Source organism: Lingula anatina, chromosome 5, assembly GCF_051362555.1.
Source record: "Lingula anatina isolate TDL-2025a chromosome 5, LinAna3.0, whole genome shotgun sequence".
Classification (NCBI taxonomy): Eukaryota; Metazoa; Brachiopoda; class Lingulata; order Lingulida; family Lingulidae; genus Lingula; species Lingula anatina.
Genome location: NC_141771.1, coordinates 2,691,261 through 2,710,252, shown reverse-complemented (window position 1 = coordinate 2,710,252; position 18,992 = coordinate 2,691,261). Strand labels below are relative to the sequence as shown.

The window sequence follows — 18,992 nt, the reverse complement described above, 5'->3', positions numbered from 1 at the left end:
CAGACAAACAATATGTGTAAACAGCGGTCATTAAAATGAAGATCCATAAAAATAAAGCACAATGCTTGCCTCAAACCAAAAGCGCTCAAAATGCCACGAAAACATTTACATGGAAAAAATTATAGCGGTATTGATCATGCATTCGCTTTATTGATTTTTTTGTAATAAATATTTTAACAACAAGAAGACATCAAAAATGAAAAAATCACTAATGGTTTTTGTAAGTTTCTTTTTTTTTTTTAATTCTGGCTGCTTACACTGGCAAGTAAATTTCTAGTCTGTGTGTTACAGTTGTTACTGCATCACCAACAGACGAGCAAAATATCACACAGAGTCACTGATAGACTAGATAATTAATTAATTAATTTGGAGGTTTAACCCACAATGAGTATAAGAAAACTGTCTGTCCCCACAAAAAATCATGAAAAAAAAATCAACTTTTTAACAATTTATATAATTGTAGCACCAAATACACTAGTAAATGATGATATTAAATAAATAATTATTGATTGCACTTAAGTTACAGTACCAGTAAATTTGAAGACCAATAAATACTAAAAAACTAAACCCTGAAATGGTAATGAAGCCAATGCCTTGCTTCCCTATAGATTTGAAGTCAAGTGTAATAAGTCTACTAGTACATCAACATAAGATAAATGTCTTAAACATATTCTACGCTGATTAACTTTTCATTGAAAACATTCCCTAAATTGATCTGATATGAAAACTGACAAAAGCCCTTGACTTCACTAGACTCCACATGTAAAGCAGTAAGGTGTTTATCACAATTATGTTTACTAAGCATTCACAATATCACAGACTATGTAGGACTTCTTCTATATGGAGAGCATTGTCCCATGGGTGTATGCTTGCCTCTAAGGGCATCGGCACATCTTCTTGTCCATTAGACTCCTTAATTGCTTCAATCTTTTTCAACAATCTGAATCCACGCCTGGGAAAAATTAGGTCATCCTGGCCTAATTTTAAACAGGCACAGAGATCATTGCTTCCGTCGCCAATATAGGCAATCTTCTGGTACTGAATACCATTTGATTTCTGCTTAGCAATATGTGTTTCCAGAATGTGTCCCTTGCAGAGGTTGATTGTGCTGAGGTCGCACCAGTCTTGAGTGTGGTAATTATTAATCCTGAGGCAGCCATTGCAGTCAAACTCTGCCGGATTCGTGTAGACTTCATCCACGTACTGTTTCAGGTCACTGGCCTCAAGAATGGTATCGATGAAAATGGAATTAGAATCCGATATGATGATAACTTCAAATCTGTCACTGGTGCCCAGGTATTTGATCAGCTCTGTCATACCCTGGGTGAACTCTATCTCATGCATGCATTTGTGAATTTGGGCTGCTAGGACTCCTTGCTTATGCAAGTCCTCAAAGATGGCGCCCATGTAGCGCGTCCAGTTTTTGTTGCTGTACATGCTCTTGGTGTCTTCCGGGACTTCTCCATTGGGCAGCAGCTTTGTCACATGTGTGTCACTGTTGTCGTCGATGATTGTGTGATCAAAATCAAGGGAGACTAGAATTTTTTTCTCCGTCATGACCTGAAACATTGTAGTACTGTTAGTGTAAATGAATTGCAAGTGATCATTAATAAATACATCTTTAGAAAATCCTCAGCAGTTTTAAGTTTTAAGTGTTTTAAGAAAATATATATATTGGTGCAAACAGTATCAACATTTTGTAAAAAAAAAAAAAATAAATAAATTTTTCAACGATATGTCCATGGTATCATTAAAATTTATTTATTTAATTTGCCTGACTGAGTTTTTACTCATTTTTATTCATTAAGAAATAAAATGAAACTTGGCGAGTCACAAGAATGAGACCGATTTCATAAATATTTGCTGTCAAAATCGAAATTGAGAACTATATATATCAATATAAATAATTGGAATATTATTTCAAACCATTTCTAGTCTATGATATCAACTTTCGACGTTGTGTATTCGTTATGTGTGCAGCATAGACTAGCAATCTGCCGGCTGTTGAGCGTAAAATTACTAAAATTGCCCAACCGAGATTTATCAATATCTGAATATATCAAAGATAATGCATACTGCATGCATATCTGCTTACCTAATTCCTCCAGAATTATTACAATCTGATGTGGGACAAATGGCCAGATTTCCACATTTTCTGCAAGAAAAATGTCAAAATATCAAATATTCTTATGACCTTGACATTGGTTCTCTTATTTATTTCTAGAAAAGAGGGCGCTAAGACACAACTCTTCAAAATCATATAAAATTTTAGCGCCACCTATCAAAAATACGCAGCTTGTGACGTCAGAGTGTTGTAGTGACAAGAGTTTGCTTGGCAACCATTGAAGTGGGTTATGTGGTAGATGAGGGCTGATTGCAACGGAATTACACAGTTAAATACATTAACATACATTAACTAGAAAAATAGAATAAACAAATCAATTAGTAATTGTCTTTGGTACTAAGCGGCTAAAATGGCAGCGACAGTATTGCATGGAAGAAGAAAAGGACAAGCAAGAGGTGAGTACCACAAGGCCTCAGTCTCATAATGTCATCTCATACACTAGTAATACCTCGAACATATACACACTGTACGTGTAATTTGTGATGTACTGTAATAAGTTATAGTACTTGTATGTAATGTGTTATGTTGTAGTGTGGGTCTGGCGGACTTTGATCTAATGATACAGTTTTAACAATAGTAAACTGTCATAAAATTATTGAGTTTTAGACGTTATGAGTGTACCAGTGTCTATGGAACAGTGGAAGTTTATCAAATATACTGTACATGTACTACCTAGTGCTAACGTACAATATGTGCCACAGTTTTCGGCCCTACATGATGTGATGGAAACTGCGAATGCTATTCTAGAATGTGGCACCACTTACAAAAATACAGAGTAACATGTATAGTAAAACACGGTACGTGTCGCTGGGAAAAAAGGACTACAATTATCAAACTGTTGATGAACAGATGCAAAACCTTTAACTGCTAATTATATACCTCAATTTGCAAAAGATTATTATTATTATTATTATTATTATTATTATGAGTGAAATTATTATTTTACCCTTCAGCGGACTCTGCTCCTGGTAGTTTGCAGCAGCCCATGATGACACTGCCTGATGGCACTGACCTACGACAGGTCACTGTCCTCACTCAGGGAGACTGGGGTAGGATTAACATGCAATTAAACAGAGGCCAAATTGAGGCTGAGGAGAGGAGAAGGCGGAGAGAGGAGAAAGAAGCTGTGAAGAAGATGTCCAAGGACAAAGTAAAAAACTGGACAAACACAATTGCTGTAAGTTGAAGCTCTTTTCTTTCAGGAAAAATATGCTATTTGTATAAGAATTTGTGAAATATCTTTGATGTTAAAGCCTCAATTATAAAATGAAGGAGTTTTTTAATGCCCAATTATCCTTAACTTAAATATAAGAGAATAAAACATGTAGTTATATATTTTTGTCATAAATTATTTTTGTAAAAAATGTCATGGTATATTTAAGACATTGCCATTCGGTGTACATGCATTCTTATTTATTTTATCTAACAGGGTCACAGACAGAAGAGACTTGAGGCAAGGAAAATAAGAGAAGAAAAGGAAGAGGCAGAGAGAAAACAGGTTGATCTGGAAGAAGCTCAATTTCAGGCTCAGAAGAGAAAAGAAGCTATTGAAAAGGCAAAGACCCTACAATATTACCAGACAGACAGGGTGAAAGGATTCCATGTAAGAGCAGCAATGTTTACCAACATTATACATACAATTTAATTTTCAATGAAGTGAAATGGGAATCTGTCTAAAGTTTAAAAATAAAATAAAACAATGCCATATATTTTAAATATCAAAATGCTTGAATAAAATCTTGAATTAAAAATCAGTACTAATATGTTTAGAAAATGCATAAAGCAATATAAGGTTAAGTAGGTAGGGATGTCAGCTATTTTTATGCATTAATTCATTTTCAAAGGCCCATTTAACTTGAGTAGAGTTGGTTTTCAAGATAAACTGTGAAATAGATTTCAGAGCAGTACTTGTTATTTGAAGATACACTTGAGTGCCTTTATTTGTAAGCCCAGTAAATTACAATAGTTCCATTTTCTGTCCTCAGAGTGCGCTGATGTTCACAGAAGTCCTGAAAGAAAGAGAGGCCCAACTTGAGTTAAAACGGCTGAAGGAGAAGGCATACGAGGGCAAAGACAACGATTGGCTGGACAAACAGAGAAAAGACTATGAAGATGGTATCCGTGACGACCAGAGGAAAGCGCTTCAGAGACTGCAAGAAAGAGAGGAGGTGGCAGAGTTTCAGAAAGCACAGTGAGTTCTTATTGACAGTTTTATAATGGTGTCTGGTCAGGATTGCTGTGCTGTGTATTTATCTGGTAATACATATAACATGTATATATAAAAAACTACTTTTTGTCAGGAAAATGCCCACTCTGCATCAAAATTAAAAAAAAATAATAATAATTGAATATGTTTAGAAAATGCATAAAGCAATAAGGAATTACTAGTAGGTAGGGGTGTCCACTGTTTGTATACACTAATTTAAATTCAAAGCCCCATTTTAGTTGAGCAAAGTTGGCTTTCAAGATAAACAAAAACAAAATTTAAAAAAAGAAAGAAAACCCACAATTGAAATTGCTGACTGCATGCCAAAGGCAAGCATTTCATATCCAAGCTGGCTGAGGTGTCATTGTATCTCTTGAGCATCTTTTGTTTCTTTTCCAGAATACGAGAGCATATAAAGGACCGCCTAATCACCATGGAGGATGACAAGAAGGAGGGCGAGGACCTGAAGAAGCTGGCAATCCAGTACCACCTGGAGAAAAAACGCCTGGAGGACATCAGGAGAGATGAACAGAAGCAGAACATGCAGCAGAATCTGAAGAGGATAGAGGACGTGAAGAAAATGAGGGAAATACAACAGGAGATTGAAGAGGTAGGTGGTGAAGACAAAGTGAATGATTTAATTTGAATTTTTGGTGTTCTGCTCTCTCTCTACCCCCCCCCCCCCCCCCCCTTTCCTCCGCTCTCTCAAATTGGAAATACAGGTAGAAGAAACCTTTTAGGCTAAAAGATATAAGAATAATATCATCATCTTCTCCCCCCTCTTATTTAACACAGATGCACACATACACACACACACACACACACACACGTGATAAAAAATACTTGTAGAATTAACCTTGTTTTCATTGATGATTATATATAGACCAGGCAAAACTGCCAAATCCTAAAAAATGTGTTTGTACTATGCTTTTAATGTTAGTCTTCATGAAATTGACCACTTTTTAAAAATTAATAGAAATAAATTAACACACACACACACACACACACAAGAATGGTAGATGTAGTTCTCTGCTCCGGTGCTGTTTACATATTTCATGTAAATTTTTCAATTCAGGAAGAAGATGAGGAATGCCGAATCTTTGCTGCTGCTAAGAGGAAAATGATGAAGCTGCGAGTTGAAAAAGAAAAGCTTCTCCATAAGTAAGATAATTTAATAATTTATTTACTTTACAAATGTTATGAAAAAATGTACATTTGCTGTGATAAACCTTCTTTATTTATATAATTGGCCTCTTTACACTTTTAAAAACAGTCCCAAGAAGCAAAATGAAGAAATAACGGGAATTTGAAGTTTTAATTTTTTCAAAAAAAAACATACCTAATTACCGTATATTAATGGAAAAAAATAATGCATTTACATTAGCATCATAACAACTCAAAATGATTGTTCATGCCAACCACGTATTAGCTGATATATTATCCACATGTTCTTTGTAAGGCCATTGACAAGGCATGGGACCTTATAAATATTACTACACAGTCTGTTTATTGGATAAACAAGAAAACCAACCATGCAGATATGCATAATCATATTTCAAATCAATTTTTCCTCTCAGTGAGAAGCAAGAGAGACTGGAGAAGATTCGGGACCGTCTGGCAGCCCAGATGAAACAAAAGGTTGATGATGAGGATCAGAGGATTCGTAAAGCCACTGAAGAGAGAGAGGCCAAGATTGCCAAGGAGGATGCTGATAAGGACGCCAAGAATAGGAGGATGCTTTCCGAGATGGCTGAACACAGATACCAGCAGGTTTGTGGATGTATTTATATTGTTCATGAAATATAGCAACACTAATTATTTCCTGAAGTTAATAGCAGTCACATTATTGGCCCCTAATAGACTATTGATTATTATTATTTTGTTTATGTATAATTGCCAGTATTATTTCATTTGTTATATTCTGGGTTATGAAAATGTAGAGTGTGACTTAGATTTTTTTTAATAGCTTAGTGAAATGAAACTGATTTATGTCCATAAGCTTTTGTCATTTTTAAATTCATCAGTTAAAATACTGAGTTTGAAGCCTTAAGTAAATTTTAACAGTCATTCTGGAGTTATCTTAGAGACCTGATAAATAATTGGAAAAAATAAATATAAAAGAACAGACTCATAACAATATATTTTGATTGTTATTTGTTTATTTATTATTAACAGCATTATTTTATTTGGAGTTCCTTCCGATATAACGTGAATTATTAGAGAAAAAAACTGACCCTAAACAATGTTACAAACTGTGTTTTAGATGAGAGAGAAAGAAGAAAAGGAGGCTGCAGAGAGAGCCAGGGAGATGGAAATGCTCCAGATCCGCAAGGAGGCAGACAAATTGTTCCAGAGAAACGAGGAAATGAAACACAGCAGAAAGTTTGATGAAAATAAACACCTAGCAGACTTCCATCTCATGCAAGCTGTAAGTTAAACTTGACATTTATATATATATATATATAGATAGATTTATTTTTAGATTTTAAGTTTGAGTTGATTAAGTCTTAATCTTTTTTGTATATATATTTTATTTATTATATGAATATTTAACAGTCTGGAAATATTTTTACAAAAATGACAAAAAATATCCATATAGTGAAATTAAATAGACTACGCATAAATAGTAAGCAGTGACAGTTGTTGAAAAAATATGCAGTTTTCGATTCAAAACAATATTCATTAATTACCTGCAGTACCCTTGACATCAAATCAAACAGTTTCCTGATTTGAAATAAATAACACCATGCACTAAAATTTCATAATCTCACACTTCTAGGGCCAGCGCAAACTTAAAGAAGACGAGGTGAAGGTGGAGCAGCTCCAGCAAGACGCCAAAAACATGGAGCTGCTGAAGCTGGAGGAGGACCAGTTCCAGGAGTACGCCGGTAAGGTGATCGACCACTGTCTCCAGGGGGGACGCAACGTGTACCCTCTCCGCAAGGCGGCCAGGCCAGGCGCCGGCGGGGGACTGGGGCCCATCTTCGAGGGGAAGGGCGGCATCCGCCCCAGTTACATGGCGATGGATCACAGCGGTGTCCAGCTGCCCAACTACCAACGAGGGACGACCGAGGAAGTGAAGAAGAATATATACGGGGATGGACGGACCAACAAGAGACTCGGTTTCGTGTGGCGATAAACACTTGACACGATTTTGTTGCCTTTTTTGGAAAATGTATTTTCTGCCATTTGGAGTCTAGGGGTTTAAGGGACTTGATTGAGAATTTAAGGAGAAAACACTCCAGTATTTTATTTATACCAGTTTTATTGCATTGCGGCATCTCTGAAGGCAAATATCTCAATTCATCAATGTCGCATAGCTGAGTTAAATATCAGTATGTTACTGACCCATATATAAACGCACTGTCATGTGAGTAAACTAACATTAGCATAATGGTCATTGTTCCTTGCGTGGTTTCCGTTGAAATTCTGAGTCGGCTGCTTCTTTGCCCATATTGGCCCAGTCTGTGGAAAGTTTGACAAAAATGTTTCGAAAAGAGTGGTTGTAAACCTATGTCTTGCAAATACTGCTTTTTCGTTTGTCAAGTAAAAACTGACTTTGTATATCTTTGTACATTCCAAGTCTTGGGTCAGAATTTGCCAAAACTGATGTCAGTACACACAGTGAGTGACGATGTTGGCTGAAATGCCAGTGCTGCCAATAAAATTTATTAAAACATGTAAATATTGCACGTGTAAATTTACAGCCTGTACATATTGTGTAAGAGTAAATAAAGTATGAATGGCATTAAATTTTTTGTCACCTGTTTAAGTTACAACGGTAAAATGGTTAATAATTTAAAATAATTTTAAATGTTATGATATTCAGAGGTTTTGCTGTATAACAGAAAAAACTGAATAGCTAAAGAAAATGGAACGAATGTTAGTAAAAAGAACAAAAACAATCTCCTTGACTGATAAAATTCAATTAAAATGTTTTGCATTGTCATTTATTTATTTATTTATTTATTTATGCCGAATCTCGTCCGTCTTCATTGTGTTCCACCAACTCCAGACTGTAACGTTTTGTTACGGCGTAACTTGGCTCGTCAATAATGAATTCTTGTAACACCGTGTTGCCTATCATCAGCTTTTCCATCACGCCCGGTCCATTGGCGATCCCCTCTCTGTGAACGAACGGCACGACGTTCTCCAGTTCCTTGCACGGAATCTGTATTGCGTATTGTCTATGCAGTTGTTTTAGGCATCCTGTACTGTCATAAAACAACTTAAGATAGGCAAAAGAATCGCGAGGGGCGTTGAGAAAGATGTTACCAAACGGACGCCTATGAAGAGGAAACGGGACTCTTTTTTCGAATGTCCTGTAAAGTTTACTGGAGCTGGGTACTGTGTTTCCGCTTAAATTCCGAGGAATATCCCAAATGTGTGTTTGGTTTTCCGCGTACAGGAATATGTCGACTGCTGGCCATTTCCACTCGTCCACCGTGATATTTGACCACTTGTAAAATACCTTCAGTAACCCCGGGTAGCGGGTGTGGAGCGGGGTATGAACAACATAGTCTGGTGCATGTTTTGAAAATGCCTCCGTCAGTTTTGCCTTACTGCGAATGCTGCAATGAATGCCGGCATCAACATCCCATGGAATCATACCATGGTGTCTGTATGACCCGAGCAAGGTGCCCGCAGACATGAAATAGGTGATATTGTTCTCCCTGCATACCCTGTCTATGGTACCTAGTATATTTGTAAAGATTTCTTTATCTTCAGCCGTGAGTTCCGATTGGAAAAAGGACAAAAGCACACCGGGGTTGTAATGTCTCCCTGCTCCGCCGGGTTTCAGCGGGTACGACGGGAGGGTAGGGAATGGTCTGATTGCCCCTGGGTTGAGAACGGTGTCTGTGTCGTGAGAATAATGATGCTTTCCTATTTGGGATGTCCTTGGCAAAGATTTATCTTCGGATCCCAATTGGCGGGCATTGGGTGGCAATGAAGCTCCTTTTTTCAGCTTCGTTGGGATTTTATCAGGAACACTGTCTTTACACACTGGCGATCTGGCGCCTATAATCTTCAAAACCGTCATCACGATCAGCATCGAACATCCAACAATCAAAATGGATGAGAACTGCCTAAAAACGCGTCTGCAGCGTGGTGACGCCATCTGTGTGACAACAGGGAGTCTGAAAAAAGATTTACAGACGTTTTTTTTTAACATGATCATACTGTCGTAGCTTTTAAAATGCCATGAAGGTGAAGGTAAATCACATGCGCAGACAACCAAAATGTGCTCAACTAGGATACGACTCAGGCAGCTCATTCCTCTTCTTATTAATAAGATAATTAATTAACGAACTAAATCAATTATCATTACCTTTAATTACCTCTGAATTCACTGATTAATTTACCACATTCTCATTATTGATTAATTAACTAGTTGATTGATTAATTCATTAGTCACCACCAAAATATAGTCCATTTTTGACCATTCCTTGGCAGTTCATCAAAATCTCTCCATATCGTTTTTAATTAAGTTACTTACAGACGACCAAACTTTATCTATAAACTAATTCATTAATAAACGGGACGTCGCTAAAATCACCAAAATCTTATCATTTGTTACTTGCTTCCCACCCAAAAGTTTTTTAACATTATAAGCAAAATACAACTTTTCTATTTTGTTGTTAAAAGACAAACTGTCAAAAGTAAAAAGTATACAGTGAAGTTCGGTTCTTATACACTACACTCCATTATACACATTTCAGTGAGGTTTCAGGTAGAGGCCTGGGCCCCGTATCTCGAAAGCATCGCGCATTGCGGCCGTGCGCAAGCGTCTCGATTCCATAACTCGCCCATACTCGTCCCATTATAATACATTGTAGCCTCTATTTGATATAGCGATTTGCAATACGCGATGCTTTCGAGATATGGGGCCCTGGTCATTTTTGGTCAAGATACACACTTGTTGCCTCACCGGCTGCCGTTAGATGCGCTCAAAGCTATATATGAATCAATCATGGGTCTTTATAGAGGTAGCTTCTTCAATTACTTCTATTATTCCTTAATGGAGCAAACGTCATTAAAAGGCAGGTACTAGATCATACTGGTTTTCAAAAGGTACCTGACCTTTTAAAAGACAAAGCCACCCTGTAAATATGGAATGACATTAAAACGGTTGGCTTCTTATGGCGCAAAGATCAGCATATCAATGAATTTTGAGAAAAAAATTGATGATTGTTCTTAAATAGATCCTCTAAATCAAATAAAGCTACTCAGTCAATTTATAGTAAAACGGACATACACTTTGGCAGTTGATTTGTTGGCGACAGCATCGAAACGGGCAGACTAAGTAATCAGACTATTGTACATACGCAAACGGTGTCTGAAAGTTCACCAGGCCAATTTATGTTAAAGCCATGTATATTATAAGTAACGGACATTTAGTGTTGCTATTAAGCCAAATAATGGACAGCACAGCATCATTATCCTGCTTGCCAGGAAAGTTAATTGAGGTTAAACGCTACAAATAATTATTATTATATCGGTCATGTTCGGGGCCTATCTAATTTACTCGTGAAGTTGATTAATGTAGTACGTAGTGGTCTAGTTCGTGAAAATAAGACTTCTGTCTAATATGCATATTGACATATTTTGACACTTCTTCACAAATCGCTTTTCATGTGCATGGATATGCAGTGATCGTATGGTTCTCAATAACACATTTGAATAGTTTCTGTTGGAATTTCTATTCATGACCGACCACACTGTAGGAAATTACTATACAGCAAAGGAACGAAAATTCTGTGCGCCGAATGTTTTGATAGGCAGTCAGCGGTATACATGTAGCTCCCTGTGATTGACTTGTACGAAATTGCTCTTTCTGGAACAATCGGATTGGAAATATAGGGCAAGATGGCAAATTGTAAAATTTTATCTTTGTTTGACAAGCTCCACTTCCAAATCTCTTCTGTCTTATCGACCGACTCACTACACGACCTCTTTCTAATAAATTGTACATCTCCAATTTAAGTATAATATAAACTCTAGCGTTAATAGCACACGTATTAGTGAATTAAGAAAGTAAGAAAAGCACCAATACTTATTATAACTGCTTTAGTTTGTTAAAATACTATCGTATGAAAATATGACCTTACCCAGACAAACGCAAGGGGTTCGTTAGACTGACAAACAAGTTTTTCAACATGTTTAAAGCAATTGCACAAAGGACGCGGTGGAGGTTGGTCACTGCAAGGTTGCTCAAGCGAAACAGAAAAGAGGCACAAGCATAGCTGTGGTCGCATAAAGGAGGCGAAAATGCTGTATTGTGAATGCTCAATGATCGGCCAGTGGTCTGCACATAAAGGATAATTTATTATACCTCCAAAAGGAATTTTTCAACAGAGGCAATGTGGTCTCATACAAGCCTCCAGTATTGCTTATTTTTTCTAAATTCTTGAACCGACTCATTTCAAAAGTAATTATAGATAGAACAAATATACTGTCGTTTTTCAAGGTGCAATTCTTGCTGATAATCCCACCAAAAAAATGCGCTTTTTGATGAAAAGACATGAAGTATGACGTGCATGGCGCCATGCCGGTTTAGGTATTGATTCAATTCAAGTTTAATCTGTGGAGTAGCTGGTGAGAAATAGAGATCAATGGTCAATTATTCTAAACTATACCGTTTTAATATGCAAAAGGTAATTTGTCGGGCCCAGGAGAGACTGAATTCGTTTTTCGCGCCTTCCTGATTCCGGGCCAGGTGGTAGTCGTGACGGACTGACATGCGACATTTGGGAATCGAACTCGTGACTTTCCGTTGTCATGGTCCATGATGGCCTTGAACGTTTTTTTTTTTGCGGGCGTGCACGCTACCAACTGCGCCGTAACAGACCCGCTCACCTACCTTGAGTACGAGTTACTTCTTATAGTAATGAAACGCAAATTTTAGAAATCATTACATGAAAAAATAATTCTCCACTGAACAGTCTGGAAGTCGAGCCCAAGAACAAGTGCCTATCTATGTCCATGCCAATGGAATTACCACGGAGCAACGGAGGCTTCGTTGGCAGACGTTGGATCAAGCAGTACATTTCCTTACGTACCGACGTAAACATGTTTTTTATTCCGCGCAAAGCCAGTGCCCGAAACTTGGTCTTAAATTCATCTACGTTGAATACATGATGTACACGAGGCCTTGATTGAGAAGCCAACACGTAACATTCCCGGACAGATTACTTTTTTACTGCGACTTTGTTTTATGCTGAGTATTAGTTTGACTTCACCTATGACGTTACAGAGCACAAAGGAATCAAATGCCGTCCACGTCGGGGCGGTTTTGGTTTATGCAAACCCCTAGGAAAAGAAAATCATTAAAAAACGTGCAAATGTGTAAAAGCTGGTGAGATTTCCATTCAAGCTATTGTGACGATGCAAATTTTGGAGAAAACATATTGGGCAAGTTATTCCGCAGAGAAGACACGCTGTTGAAAGCGTTTTACTGGTGGTGTGACGTGGTGCTATGCCGGAAAGCTAAGAATCAATACAAGTTTGGTCACTTTTATTAATAAGCCTGCGCGGGACGGTCCTAGCCAGAGAGTTCAGTTGCTTTTATTTTCATTTTGATTTACACTGAGATTACGTTAGTCTTCACCTGTGACATTACAGAGCACTGCGAGAGCCAAAACTTCACACCTTGGCGGTTGAAGTTTTGAGCAGTCTTTGCCAGTTCATAAGTGGACTGTGGAGTTGCCCCGGGTACTGTATGACTGGGTTCCCACAGATTTAGATCGATCCATCTGGATCGACCAAACTCCCTTGGGGTTAATGCTTAAAGATACATACAAAGTCAATTTTTTGTCACATTGTTTAATTTTACCCGAAAATGATGTTTGAACAGATTTTTCTGCTGGCTAAGCTGTATGTCAATGGGGCAGGAAAGTAGGTCACGGAAGTAGGTTAAATTTACAACCATAAATTTAAAGAAAGGAGCAGTCTAAAGGTCTTTTATGGCTGATCGAGTGATCTATTCAGTTTATCCCTTGGCATGCCAAATTTATTTGAGTCATATAAGAATCTAGTAGAAGTGGTTTACATGTGTTGCTGGGAATCCACAATCCACCGATGCTCGGTTCGTATGTACCTTTAATTGCTGTCGGCTTCCGGGAGCCTAGCCCGCACAAAAGTTAATTACCCCCTTGCAGCTTTTAGTAGGCGGGACAGACATTTAAGCCGGTTAAGCTGACAGCAATCTGTGGGAATGGTCTCTGTGCGAGTAAATCCCCAGTTATGGAATAGAGACGCTTGCGCTCGGTCGGAATTCGCAATGCTTTCGAGTTACGGAGCTCTGGAGTTTCGTCTCTTATGTTCCATGACCCTACACACACTGGACAATAGAAGTGTTACCCCTACTGAGCCATTCGTTGGGGGGAGATAAATGACTGTGGAATGATATGCTCCTGGTATCATTTTATTAACATCAAAATTCACAAAAGAAACGGTTCTGACTGAACAAGTCAGCTGTATCGATATTCTAACATTGCTTATATTCCGCCTCTTCAGGTTAATAACCTTAAAGGACAATAGTCTTATTAAAGTCCATTTCTCGAATTCTGAAGATCCAGCACTTAATCTATACACTACAGTTATGTTTTAATCGATCCCCGCCATTTAAAAATTATAAAAACAATTTATAAGTAGACAAAAAGCGTTTAAGTAAACCTCACCTCAATATGCATAAATGAAGCAACAGATCTGGGTCACGTGGTACTGTGACGACAATGAGGATAAAGGTCTATGAGACTCAACTGAGCTGCATGGCGCAAACAGACAGAAGTTTAGGAAAGTTATGTTGAACGGAGTTCAGCAATTTTCATTATGCCTTAGTGTGTTGCCGTGGGATTCACCAAAATTAAAGCAATCGTTGACAATCTTTTCTTTGTCTGTGACGGTCTTCCTTGACTTACTAACTAACTACGGTGACAATAGTTGCGATGCTCGAGATCATGGTCACCTCAGGTGGTTTAGATCATATCAAAAGCTGATAGTCTTTCAGATTAACTGCCATCAGTTGGCAAACTTACTGATTGCTGATGCACTGTAGTTGACCAAGAGCTCGTTTACAATAGAACCTGTTAATTATGCACCTCTGCACTTCCCAACCTAGGTAATAACAGGTATCAAAATCGTCTGATGAGCCGTAGGGCTCAAATTTTTAATAAATTGAAAAATCAAAATCGTCTTGGTGGACTTTCATATTTTTCAATATATCTTTATCGTTCAATATATCTATACCGTTAAATGTCAATATTTAAACAATTGAATTCAAACACCGTCGCAAACATTAATAAAAGTAATTGCTCTCAGGGTATCTTGAAGCATGCGTATGCCCAGGCATTACTTCCGTGGAAGAAAACGTGTTGAGGAAAAACAGGAAAAAGAGCGGTATATTAAAGAAAAAAATGGTAACTTCTGTTATAAAATGGTTCGTAATCCTAATTCGTTTATGCTTTGAGTATTTGTTTCTGGAGGTTATTTAATCTCAAATATTAAATAATTTAAAAGATTTATCATTTTATAACTTGAAAAGCAAGTTCTGCGTCTGTACGCAAAACTTTTTGCAAATTTGTAAGCTTTATCAAACCCAAAAACATGTAGCAGATCAAGGTAAAAGAGCATTGTTTGCTATTAGTAACATGGAAAATCATTACTTGAATGTTTACTAAATGTGTAGTTTTACGTACGTTAGTGTAAAAATTTAAAAATTCCAAGCACGTACAGCAAAATGTAGACTAACGCAAAATATCAAGGACAGCACATGTACCACATAAAGTAGCTTAATTTCCATTTATAATAAAATCGTCATTTAAGTTAAAAATATTCTGGCGATTTAATAAATATTCTTATTTACCCAGAACGGTATATTAATTTTAAAGGAGGCTATCTGAAATATAGTTTTATTAACTGTTTGTGAAAATTGCCCATGTCACCCTGTTAATTTGGAGGTCTAAGCTGGATCAAGCCCGTGTTAATATTCCTATGAAGCAGTGCAGGAAAAATTCGTTCGTTTGTTTCTCTAGCTCCTCAATAAACCTGGTGTTCAGATTTTATCTAGTACCCCCTGGTCTACGGGAGCCGCTCTTTGAACTAACGCACAGGTAGATTTTCACATGAGATAAATACTGCCAGCGAGAGTGCAAGACAAAGGCTACTGTAACAGGAGAACTGAATGTCATTTAACCCTCTAATTAAGAAGTAAAGGATGTTCCAGTTAGATGGATGATCAAGCTGGACTTGGCAACAGGCATTGTTTACCTCAGTTTAATAAAAGTATGCAAGACGGGGTGTCAGCGTAATAAAATAAATTGAATTTCACAAAGAACATGGAGTTCATATTGAATAATCAACAGTGCCCTTAAGTCATTCAAATCACGGCTTCACGAGTATTCAGACCCCTCGGGTAAGAGATTTGAATAAGTATAGCCTTTTAACAGAAGCCAGAAAAGTCATCTTACAGGTAGACAATGCAGCTGAGTTTGACAGCTCCGCCGGTGGCTCGATTGTCGTTATCGGACCACGTGACCATGTAGCTCATTAACTCGCAGGCCAAGCAGAAAGGACGTTTTTTTAGAGTCCAAAATTTACAAAATGAGCTTTTACTTCGTGTATTTAGATAAAGATATCGTTAGTTGGGCATGTTTTCTGAAGAATATGTTCCACACAGGCCATTCTGACGTCATGACCATTGTTCTTTAAATACTCTGATTTAGGGGGTGTCACTTCTATTGTCCACTGTGTGCCAATTTCAGTGTACTTTCTGTCTCTCCGGTGTGACCATTGTCACATTCACAGTCCTCATCTCCTTGGCGCTTAATATGATAGATCGCACCACTGATATATTTTTTCCGTCTGCCTTGTCTTTATGGTGACATAGGATCTGCCTTAGTATTATGTGCGGTCAGAAACAAACATTCACTTTGTGTTTGGCATAGATGCGCTTTATGGCCCGGTTGCACCAAGGGGACGTAAAATTGCTCGGATAGGATTGCCGTAAGCCGCAACACCTTATTACTATTATTCATAATTAGACTTATACCATACAGTTTATCAAATTAACTATTCAGGGCTCAAAAGTTGAGTGCACCATGACTTATATATACTGTAGTAGTGTTTTGCTTTCAACCTATATCATAGTTTTTTATCTCTTTAATTTGTTTTGTTTTGTTTCTGATATATGCACAAACATCGGTGACGTATAGGCCCATGACGCCGGGCGAATCGTACAGTATGTCTATATCACAAGTCACGATAATAGATAAATACTATGGAGGCCATTTTGAAACCTTTTCCAGAGGCAGCTATTTTTTACAGCACCAAAGAAGCAACAATTGTGGCATTTTTCCACAACATTAGCATCAAGACTGTTTGTTCGTCATTAAGCAAAATTTTGGGTTTGAAAACCATGAAAAACAATCAATGATGTACAAACAATCCAGATACGCATCCTAGAACCGATAAAATATATGACAAATTCATAATTTGCATAAACAAAACGTGGAATAAATATTTTACAATAATAGTCAATAATAAATAACTTGTAGTATAAATTTAGCTGAAATAATGAGCAGAAAAACATTGACTCCAATTAATTTTTAGACAATATATCACTTACCAAACTCTCGTTCTTCCTGCAACAGGAATAGCTCAGAGAGGATTGAGGCAGCCTGACCAGGATTACTGACTGCTGGCAGCTGAATGGATACCTGTAGTATTGTCTTGGGTCTTTCGTTCTTTAGGTCACGTTATAATTAACCTTTTTCATCTTTTGCGGAAATACGAAGCGCGCACGACAGGAACCGCGCGCCACAGGGGTCATAGTGGTCCTCTGCTGTTTCCAGCATGGCAATGCTAGGTGTCGATGATGTACAAGGTGCGCATATAAAAAGGTCGTATGAAGCGTGCATTGCTTTCTGTCAAACTAAAAAGGTGGCTGAAGCACAGAAATGCGTAAACTGTAGGCAAGATACAGCTATTTGGACGGAGAATCAAGCAATTAAATATATTTTTTTCTCGGTTTAAATACGCTGCGCTTTACAACTAGACTTCACCTAAGCGTCCGAGCCTTGGCTGCACTTTCAATAGTGATGACGAACTAAAGCTTCGGAGTTCTTTTAAATGCTTCCAATAATAAAGATATGCGAAAGAGACTCGTTATTTTTTTATATATAAAATCAAAATAGCTAGTAGACTCGTACACAGCTTTCAAGAGTGTGGACAGGTGCGCAGGCCTACGTCTTCACAATTTTGTACATGTATATATGCAAGCTGTGGCGATATCACCTCATGTACCGGCAGTGTCAATTCATTACGATTTTTATGTCTTGTTTGATATCTTAAGAGATTTTTAAAGTGATAAAATGAAAAGATTTCCTGCATTGTTTGACTCGTAGCTACTGTGTATACAGGTAAAACTGACACGCAGATCGTTCGTCGGTGAACTGATTAAATCGTTTGGTACCTGATAAGGCATCAGGTGTTACTTGTTTAATTGTTCGGGAAGGCGGGCGGCCACAACTACGACCTTTCCTCTGTAATTAAAACCTTTTAAGTGTTAAATAGGTAAGACAGGAATTCTCGACTCTTTCCCAGACGATAATTAAAGTTTACCGTGTCTTATTCTAGTATATGTACAAAATTTACGACAGGTAAAAAATGTCAGCCTTTCGGTCTGACAAGTATGAACATTTTGTCAAACTGAAACAAAAACAAAATTATAGCAAGAGGCCAAATTATTTGATTTTTAAATGTTTTCATGCGTATTTTGATCGTTTTCAATCACAGACAATTAAATCATTCAAATAAAGTGTTTCCCACACATTTTATACTTTTCAACTATCTAAGACAGTTAAATATACGTAGGCCTACTTTAATACTAAGCATATTTGTATTACTTTACAAATACGTTGTTGGATTATGTTTATTATCCATTTTGTCTTTACCATACATGTATTATGTACGTGTAGCTTACAGAAAGGCTTTTCTGCATTTTTTGTATTTTCCAATTCTCTTGTCATTGAGTTCAGAAATAAATAACTTTTTATTTCGCCGATAACTCGTTCAACAAGAGCCGATGTACTTTCTTCTTCGTATGTCTCTGTTGATCTTGATAATATGAGCCCCGTTTGTACAAATCAGTAACACGTATACGGGACTGAATACATAATAAAAAAAAAAAAATTTTAACGTCTCACGTTAAAAAAAATAGAACCCACCCTGCTAAGGGTTATTAGAGACTAAAACCTGTGATGGGCCTACAACATTTAAAATGATCACTTATCAATAAAACACACACAAAAAGGATATTACATACAAAACTTTTCAAACCTTCTCTTTGTTGTTACACAAAAAGTCGTGAAAGTTCTTGAATTTTTTGTAAGTAGAATCCCCATGTAAAACTTCACGGCTTTTACTTTCTTTTTCCATAATCTCATGCTTGATGTCATTTCTTAATTTTAAGGCCCCGGCCTATTCTTCAATTTTTCTTTCACATCTTTATAATGTTTTTTTTCTTGCATTTTTTACCCCCGAGTTCTATTTGCCGATAGTTCGTTATATCCGTTGTTTAACTAAGCATTTCTGTTTTTTATTAAAGCACCGTTGATCTCCTAATATTATTGTTTTTCTTCATGCCTTCGAAATGTTCAGCGC

The 18,992-nt window shown here is 37.2% G+C and overlaps 3 protein-coding genes across 4 annotated transcripts; 1 reads left to right on the top strand and 2 right to left on the bottom strand.

Annotated features, from left to right (window-relative positions):
• Positions 1–433: 433 nt before the first annotated feature.
• On the bottom strand, positions 434–2,222 carry LOC106168266 (pyridoxal phosphate phosphatase PHOSPHO2). The gene is made up of 2 exons (XM_013547275.2): positions 2,096–2,222; positions 434–1,560 (listed from the first exon to the last, which is right to left on the bottom strand). The coding sequence occupies exon 2, from the start codon at positions 1,555–1,557 to the stop codon at positions 814–816; it is 744 nt and encodes a 247-aa protein (XP_013402729.2). The 5' UTR covers positions 1,558–1,560; positions 2,096–2,222; the 3' UTR covers positions 434–813.
• Positions 2,223–2,321: 99 nt separating this feature from the next.
• LOC106172817 (cilia- and flagella- associated protein 210) lies at positions 2,322–8,084 on the top strand. Its single transcript, XM_013553723.3, has 9 exons — positions 2,322–2,520; positions 3,079–3,302; positions 3,555–3,728; positions 4,111–4,316; positions 4,731–4,941; positions 5,407–5,492; positions 5,909–6,101; positions 6,595–6,759; positions 7,111–8,084. Exons 1-9 carry the CDS (start codon positions 2,475–2,477, stop codon positions 7,468–7,470), a joined length of 1,665 nt encoding a protein of 554 aa, XP_013409177.2. The 5' UTR covers positions 2,322–2,474; the 3' UTR covers positions 7,471–8,084.
• LOC112041423 (uncharacterized) lies at positions 7,577–17,308 on the bottom strand. 2 transcript variants are annotated; one of them, XM_087012917.1, is made up of 2 exons: positions 16,957–17,308; positions 7,577–9,469 (listed from the first exon to the last, which is right to left on the bottom strand). In XM_087012917.1, the coding sequence occupies exon 2, from the start codon at positions 9,448–9,450 to the stop codon at positions 8,302–8,304; it is 1,149 nt and encodes a 382-aa protein (XP_086869043.1). In that variant the 5' UTR covers positions 9,451–9,469; positions 16,957–17,308; the 3' UTR covers positions 7,577–8,301. The 2 variants fall into 2 exon arrangements, with proteins under 2 accessions (XP_086869043.1, XP_086869044.1); XM_087012918.1 differs by lacking the exon at positions 16,957–17,308 and adding an exon at positions 14,012–14,132.
• Between the last annotated feature and the right edge of the window lie 1,684 nt (positions 17,309–18,992).

Excerpts from the sequence above, each read along its gene's own strand:
- LOC106168266 (XM_013547275.2), bottom strand. The coding sequence starts at position 1,557 with ATGACGGAGAAAAAAATTCTAGTCTCCCTTGATTTTGATCACACAATC.
- LOC106172817 (XM_013553723.3), top strand. The coding sequence starts at position 2,475 with ATGGCAGCGACAGTATTGCATGGAAGAAGAAAAGGACAAGCAAGAG. Across the intron at positions 3,303-3,554 it reads ACTGGACAAACACAATTGCT|GGTCACAGACAGAAGAGACT; the intron begins GTAAGTTGAAGC and ends TTTATCTAACAG. Across the intron at positions 5,493-5,908 it reads AAAGAAAAGCTTCTCCATAA|TGAGAAGCAAGAGAGACTGG; the intron begins GTAAGATAATTT and ends TTTTCCTCTCAG.
- LOC112041423 (XM_087012917.1), bottom strand. The coding sequence starts at position 9,450 with ATGGCGTCACCACGCTGCAGACGCGTTTTTAGGCAGTTCTCATCCATT.